The 8480-nt window shown below is 39.9% G+C and overlaps 1 protein-coding gene across 1 annotated transcript; it reads right to left on the reverse strand.

Annotated features, from left to right (window-relative positions):
- Nucleotides 1-663: 663 nt before the first annotated feature.
- On the reverse strand, nucleotides 664-3939 carry LOC110878103 (F-box protein At5g03100). Its single transcript, XM_022126363.1, has 4 exons — nucleotides 3759-3939; nucleotides 2521-3357; nucleotides 2249-2392; nucleotides 664-1205 (listed from the first exon to the last, which is right to left on the reverse strand). The coding sequence occupies exons 1-4, from the start codon at nucleotides 3786-3788 to the stop codon at nucleotides 897-899; spliced, it is 1320 nt and encodes a 439-aa protein (XP_021982055.1). The 5' UTR covers nucleotides 3789-3939; the 3' UTR covers nucleotides 664-896.
- Between the last annotated feature and the right edge of the window lie 4541 nt (nucleotides 3940-8480).

Genomic DNA, 8480 nt, shown 5'->3' on the forward strand with positions numbered 1-8480 from the left:
ATTATAGTTTACCAACATATTTTTTACATTCCAGTTCGTTCTATCAATTTACCAACCAAACCATTTTACATTCCAGTTCGTTTTATAAATTTACCAACCAAGGATTAGGATCAAATACAAAGGATCCTAATTGTAAGAAGTGTAAGAAGGATTTATAGAGTGACAAGTGTCCAATAACCTAAAAAACCCCACTACAAAAAAAAAAAGAACCTTAAACATCCACCACCACCAAAAACCTAACCCCCCCCCCCCACATCACCCACCCAAATTTTTTTTTTTTTTTTAATTTTTTGCCGAGGGGGTGGGGGTTTAGGTTTTTGGGTGGTGGTGGGTGTTTAGTTTTTTTTAGATTTTTTTTTTTTTTGGGGGGGGGGGGGGGTTGGGTTAAGTTTTTTTTAGGTTTTTGGGGGTGGGGGGGTTAGGTTTTTTGGGGGTTTTTTTGGTGAGGTATAGTTTTTTTTTTTTTTTTGCCGGAGGGGGGGGGGGGGGTTAGGTTTTTGGGTGGTGGTGGGGTTGGGTGTTTAGGTTTTTGGTGGTGATGTAGTGGGTTTAGTTTTAGCTTGTTGGACACTTGTCACTCTGTAAATCCTTCTTACACTTCTTATAATTAGAAGCCTTTGTAGAATAACTTGACCCTACCAACCAAACCAAACACGTTACAAGTTATCACCTGAATTTGTTCCAATTTATTTAATACATTCTGATTTCTCTGTAGACATTCTTTCAACAGAATCTAAAAGCATTAACAAGCTTCTACAATAGTTTATACATGTAAATAGAAGCATGAACTTATTAAGAGGGAGAAATCAGAGCAATCAAACAGTACAAGATATACCTTACTCCCATTTTCGACATAACACATCATGCAACAGTAACTCCTGTACTTAACTGGCGAGTTAGAGTATCGCCATATCCACACCTGGAGGCAACAGTGGTGTAAGCTGGTGCTTGGCGGAAGATCGAGCAGCTGGCAGTCTCTTCAAACAGTCCTCTTTACTTAAACGTCCCCCATACGCCTGACAGCAAGGATCTATGACGATTTTCTCGAGTGCAGCAGCATTGTCTATGACATACACAGCAAGCTCAAGGTCACTGATTCGACCATAGTATCCACTCATTTCAAGACGCTTCAGGTGTTTATGGACATGAGGAGCCGCAACACGTCTTATTTTCCTCCTCCTTTTCAGTGGTGAGAACCAATGTAGCTGCAAAAACAAACTAACCAGCTTACAGTTTCGAAAACAAAGTTTAATGGTTCTGCCAGCCGTTTATGTCTTGAAACAAATCGTGTAAACTGAACCTGTATAGTTATAACTTTTGTATATATACATTCTTTTTCCAAGTTCTTAATGTGCAATATATCTATAGGTGGGGTTCTAGAGTGAACACTAGTGTATTTGTGAACTGAGTGCACAAATCCTGGCCATTGATTTACATCATCAAATCGTAAAATACACTAGTGTATTTTCATCATAAAATCCTGGCCATTGATCAAGGGCTAGGATTAGTTCACACAGTTCACTATCAAGGGGGTTGTTCACAAATGAACCTAACCCTATATATATATCATAGTTATTAAAGGCGCTAAGCGCACTTAAGGCGCATAGGCCTCGCCTGGGGCCTAGGCGCAAAGCGCAAAAAAAAGCGAGGGCCTGAGAAAAATTAAGCGCATAATGAAAAAATTTAAACTATATTATGTATTAGAAAAAGAATACTATTCTTCAAATAAAATAAACAAAATCTATTATATAAAACTATATATCATCTTTTAAGAGCCAAAAGTTCTAAAAATATTAGTGTATTAGTGTAGAAAAGCAGTTTTCCTTGGATAAAAGTAGAAATCTGGCTAGAATCTTGTAGGAATTTAGAGAATTTGGCCAGAAACTCTCCGGAATCTAGGAATTTCGCCGGAATCTGCGTCTGAACCATCACCTAGAGAATTAAAGCGCAATTTCCTCAACTTAAAGCGCAACTACCTCGCCTCGCCTGAAAAATGGGCCTAGGCGCAAGAGGCGATGGCTTTTAACAACTATGATATATATAACCATCTCATTATACTCGTTTAGATAAATGGGTTACAAGGGTCATGTTCTAGTTACACAATATTAATTGTGTCAACGTTAGGTTTGATTTCTTTGACAAAAATATATATAAGGTTCATCCATTCAACCCACCAACCCTTGTTGACATGATTGCTGACCCTAGTTATCACGCCTTTAATTTGAATATATTAAGCAAAAGTACATACAGCTATTGAAAAAGTCTCCAAACTGGGACAAGCCTGAGCTATTGAAGTGAACTCTAGTAGACAATCATCTTCTTCAGCGTCCATTGCCAACAATAACTTTTTGACATTTGGAAGTTTGATAATGGCATTAACTTCGAATCCTTTCTGAAAAAACATGAAACGATTCTCGCAATATTTTTCATTGAGTAAATTACTATTTTGGCCCTTGTGGTTTAGCCAGCTAAATTTATTGAAGATTATAAACACACTAGCAAGAAGAAGAATTAACTCACCTTTGGACTCCTCACGTCCAACTCAAGAGCCTGAAGGTAGAGAGCACAAGATGATATCTGACTGAACACGTTATTCTCTAATCCGACACTAACTTCACCAGCCACAACTTCTTTAAGCTTTGGAAGATCACTGAGATGCAATTCTATTTCGGGACCATAATATGCAAATGATACAAGACCAAAACCATGTAGAGAGATGGATTCGATCCCAGAACAAGACACTAGTTTGAAGTATTTCAAGTTAATGCCCTGCCCACCAAAACAAATACAAGGGTACACATCGGTGCCAAACAAGTAAAGCTTTTCAAGATGTGGAGAAATCATTAAGATATCGTTTAGGGTTGGTCCGAGCAAGCTGACACCCTTCAAGAAGAGGTTTTTAAGAGACAGCATCTCCCCAGCCATAGAAATTGATGATGGTAACCGGAACTCGTAGTTTTCGTCTGGATCACGAATTTCGTAAGTTTTATCCATTAAATCTAGTTCAAGCGTCTCAACTTTCTTTTCTAGAGCAAACTCAACCCATTCATCAATCTCCTCAGACTCAGTAGCATCCAAATCAAAGCGAATCCGAAAATCGTGTACCGTCGGGTGGGTGTGGCTGGTGATGACATTATACACCTGGTTGACGTACTTACACCTCTCTATAAGACAGAGTTTCTTATCACTGGCCATCTTATGAAAAGCTTCAGTACCATCAAAGTTCAATCGGACGAGATTACGCCATAAGTCCCTCCATCTCATGGAGAGACTGCCAGTGACCACCGCATCTTTTACAGGCATGAGAGATAGAATCATAAGAAGAACATCATCTGGCATTTTGCTAATGAAATCCCCCTACATCATTAATAGGTTTAGAATACACAAATAAAGCAGCAAACCTAAATAATGCACAGATTGTGTAATAATGAAACCCTAGAACGATGATATACAAGGATCAAATGATGCCACAAGTACTTCCATATTGGCTATCGTCATATGAAACCCTAATATACTTCTGATTGTGTAGCTTCCATATTATTAATGAAACCCTAGAACGATCAGGAATACACAGACAATCATTGCAGAATTGAGTGGTTATACATACATATGAGCGATAAAACTAAGAAACCAGAGTTCAATCGGTGAAGGTTAGGCAAATAAATAATGAAGATTACAAGATATGGAAATCAATCAGATATGATAATTAATAAAATAAGAATGGAAAGGAATGAATGAAGGAGATGAGATGAAATCACCTTCGATTGACGCCTTGTGCGCGTCGTCATTGCGTTCTACACAGACTTCAAGAGGAAATGTACGCTTTCTACAAACAGAGCACAGCGCGGACGACGACGACGGTTAGGTTATATATTTCTTAAGAGTAATTATATATATCAAGCCCGTTAAGTTTAACCTCTATCTCCATTGTTGGATCTTGCTGAAACAAAATCGAGACATTTTAAACTCCATTTTTTAACCGCTATCTCGGCAGTTATGACTTATGAGCAGTTCTTTAGCTGGGAGTTACTTCCACTAATTTCGTCCACGTGTTCTCCATATATAGCTCCTACAAAACTGGATTGTGGGTTGACGGTTACTCCCATCTCTGGTTCATGTTATTTAAGATGGAAATCCTCATTCGCGCCTACCCTAACCTCCAATGGTTACCCTTTTTTTTCTCCCACTAGATGACACCAACGACCACCCATCATAGTGAAACCTGCAATCACAGGCGCTGATGTATCATCTGTGTAAATTGCTTCTTCCCCTATTCTCTGTAAATTATTGTTGGATCTTGCTGAAACAAAATCGAGACATTTTAAACTCCATTTTTTAACCGCTATCTCGGCAGTTATGACTTATGAGCAGTTCTTTAGCTGGGAGTTACTTCCACTAATTTCGTCCACGTGTTCTCCATATATAGCTCCTACAAAACTGGATTGTGGGTTGACGGTTACTCCCATCTCTGGTTCATGTTATTTAAGATGGAAATCCTCATTCGCGCCTACCCTAACCTCCAATGGTTACCCTTTTTTTTCTCCCACTAGATGACACCAACGACCACCCATCATAGTGAAACCTGCAATCACAGGCGCTGATGTATCATCTGTGTAAATTGCTTCTTCCCCTATTCTCTGTAAATTGCAACATCTCATCATGGGGCTACTCCCTTTCATACACTTTTTGGTTGGTTTCGAATCTCATCTTCGTTCATAGCCATCGAAGTTCTATTAAGTTCTATTATTTGGTTCATCACCATTGCAATTGGTGTTCTAATGTAAGATTTGTTTCAGTTCACCCAGTTAACTGTATTTACTTTATACATCATTCAGATATAAAATTTCATCTCAATTTTTTTTGTCCTAAGAGGAGTATCAATCGTCTATCGTTTTCTGTTTAATTATAATTTTGGAAACATATGAGGATTGCCATCAGCGATGTTTCAACATGTTTGATCAGTTTTCATGAGATTAGTGAAATCTTAGGGTTTGTAAGAGTTGATATAATTGATCTAAAGCATGCAATCAGGTCATCCACAAGTTACCAAAATGGTGTTGTGGTAGATCTAATTCCAAATAAATCAAAACTCAAAAGTGATAATCATATATTTGACTTTAAATAAGGGAAATTGGATATGTTTTGTGTTAATTGCAGATGATTATTATGCGTTAGTTTTTATGATTTTAGCTTACGATCGTTACAATTTAGGTTTTTATTTTTGTTTTATTCACGCATTATATTTTGTTCAGATCGAATTCGAATCTGATGTTGTTATGTTGTTCTGAAGCATAGTTTTATCATGATGTTGGGGTTTATGCTTCAATTAGGTTGTAGATTCTAAAATCGATCTTAATTTGAAATTGATTGATTCCATACTTGTTGACCTCGCTCTACATGAATTTCGACAACTTTATACTTTGCATTGACCACTTTGTATGTTGTTTTTTATATTCTCTTAGGAACCACTATTCTGATTCTTGAATATCTTCATCATGATCTCATTTGGTGTTTGTTGTTTCGAATCCAGCCTGCTGATATATACACGATCGATGAACCAATTGCTTACCTAGATTCCGAGTAGAGTATAGTCGCTTCAAAAGTTTGACGGGATTGGCTTGCGGTTTCGAATGCGTGATTACCAGGTTTTTCAGCCCGAGGTGTTGTCGGAGGTGATCTTAGGTGTTATTGAGCTTAGGATGGAGTACTAGCACCTCCGACTGTTCAAGCTGCGGCTAGGCAGGCTCAGCTTGAGGCTATGGGTCTAGCTCAGCCTGAGAATCAGGTTCAGCCTCAGCCTCAACCTCTGCCGCATTCGCCTACGGCAGATCACGTCATTGACAACGAGATCCCACCATCGTCGCCGCCTCCGCAGTATCGACAGCACGTCTATGCAGACCTGCATCCTGCTGCGCAAGTGGTGGCTCTGGACTTCGATCGGCGCCTCCGGCGTTCTGAGCGATACCAGATGTGGATCATAAAGATGCTCATGGAGCTCCGGGCTCATGCGGGATTGCCACCCCATCCACTGCCACCGTCCCCACCGCAAGAGGATCAGTAGCTTTTGGTTTTATTTTATAGTAGACATTCAGTTGTACTTTTGTATTAGACATGTAAATAGAAGCAGGAACTTTTTAAGAGGGAGAAACCAGAGCAATCAAGCAGTACAAGATATACCTTGCTCCCAATTTTGACATAACATATCATGCAACAGTAACTCCTGTAGTAAAGTGGCGAATTAGAGTATCGCCATATCCACACCTGGAAGCAATAGTGGTGTAAGCTGGTGCTTGGCGGAAGATCGAGTGGCTGGCTGTCTCTTCAAACAGTCCTCTTTACTTAAACGTCCCCCAAACACCTGACAGCAAGGATCTATGACGATTTTCTTGAGTGCAACAACATTATCTATGACATACACAGCAAGCTCAAGGTCATTGATTCGACCATAGTATCCACTCGTTTCAAGACGCTTCAGGTGTTCATGGACGTGAGGAGCCGCAACACATCTTAATTTCCTCCTCCTTTTCATTCGACCTATGGTTTAGTTTTTAGCATTTAGCATTTAGCTTGGGTGGTGGGTGGAGGGGGGGGGGAGGGTGGTTTAGGGTTTTTTTTTTTTTTTTTTTTTGGGGGGGGGGTGGGTTAGGTTTTCCTTTTTTAGGTTTTTTTTTTTGGGGGGGGGGGTTACTTTTTAGCATTTAGCTTGGGGGGGGGGGTGGTTAGGTTTTTTTTGGTTTTTGGTAATGTAGTGGGTTTATTTTGTTGTGTTCACATTGGTTCTTGCAGTTCTCTCAATAAAGGTGGTTCTCGCATGAACCCTACTGTAACTTCACACCCAACCGATGGCGGAAACATCGGGGCGCGGAACTGAGCGAAACAGATTGTTCAAGAGAAATTCCATAACAACTACATTACCGGATAGTTAATATTAAGTCCCATACCTTAACCCATCAAGCAAATTAAGTTATTACAGACAGTGATATCTCTAAAACAAATAATATGTCCCGACAACTCAGATTTCAAATAAAATAAATTGTCTTTGTTTCTAGACTCTCAATCCTACTCGATTCCATGATAAGCAAGCAAGCAAGGCATCCTAGCAGGTAGCATCCTAAACACCTGTCACATACGTTAAAAATAGAGGTCAATACACATAGTGTAAGGGTGAGCATTCAAGTTTAATATAGCATAGTAGAGTTCAAAATAGTTTACGCCAAACCAACATGTACAACGTATAATGTGAAGCATGTAGGTTATCGATAAAGATCCTATCAATACCAATGACTGCGGGTTGACTGCACGAAGCGAGTTGGCAACACATGCTCACCACCATGAACATGTGAAGTAATTGTCCTTAACAACCCCTGAGTGAACAGGTGCTGAGTCCAAACTATAGTACTATCGTTGCTAAGGCAGGTAGACAGTAATCAATGTGTAAACATAACAAACAGGCATTCATCAAGTCACGTATAACATGCAACAGCGGTTAGCATACAAAATAGTGTTTGCGTTGTGTGTTGATGTGTTTAGAATATAGGTAACGTATGTAACACCCAAAAGTGCATAAAGCAAAAAGGGATCGAGTATACTCACAGATTGTGTTTAACAAGTAAACACTCTCTTGGATTGAAGGGAGCGCTGAGAGAAATTAGCTGAACAGTTAACAATAGCGTAAATGGTACGCGGCGCGTAAAACGATGAAAAGTACCAAGTGTCGGATGGTAATCCGATCGGATGGCCATTCGATTGGATTGTCATCCTGTTTGGTAAGGATGTGTTTGCGTGTGATGGTTTGTCTTTTGAAATTTTCGTTGTAGCATTTTGAAGACAGAGAAGTATCTCTACCCTTCAGGTCGGTCGATCGAACGGCAGCTCGATCGGACGGCGATCCGTTCGGTGAGACATTCTTAGAGAACAAGTTCGCAGCAGTATTGTCATCCAATCGGATGCTCTACCGACCGGGTGGCAACCCATTAGAACTGGTAATGCATTGAACATGTTGAAAATTGTTTAAGTGTTGAAGTTCCAAACGTCACATGGTCGGGTGGTCGTCCGATCGGACGGCAATCCGTTCGACGTTCAGCTCTTTGAAGATTAAATTAGAAGTTAAGTGTTGAACCCCAAGTGCAATCCGATCGGATTGCAGTTCGATCGGATGGCAATCCGATCGGACGGCAATCCGTCCCTCAATCTGATCGTATTGCTAACTTGGTGTTTTGCTAAGTCTGTCGGTTTGATCGAGACGGTATGACAACGCATTAGACAACATAACCCTCGTCAGACCCAAGTTGTCCGATCGAACAGGAATCACCCTGGTCCATCAGTTAACGGCTCGTGACGGTTGTTCATATCTAACTCAAAATCATTATCTCTTGGATAGAATTCAGATTTTGAACCAACACATCACTAAGAAAGAGTGGAAGATCAGAACAAGCTCCGATTCTATCAGTTTTTAAGTGCGTTGAGTGTAAAAGAGTTGA

This window comes from Helianthus annuus, chromosome 9 (genome assembly GCF_002127325.2).
Source record: "Helianthus annuus cultivar XRQ/B chromosome 9, HanXRQr2.0-SUNRISE, whole genome shotgun sequence".
Classification (NCBI taxonomy): domain Eukaryota; kingdom Viridiplantae; phylum Streptophyta; class Magnoliopsida; order Asterales; family Asteraceae; genus Helianthus; species Helianthus annuus.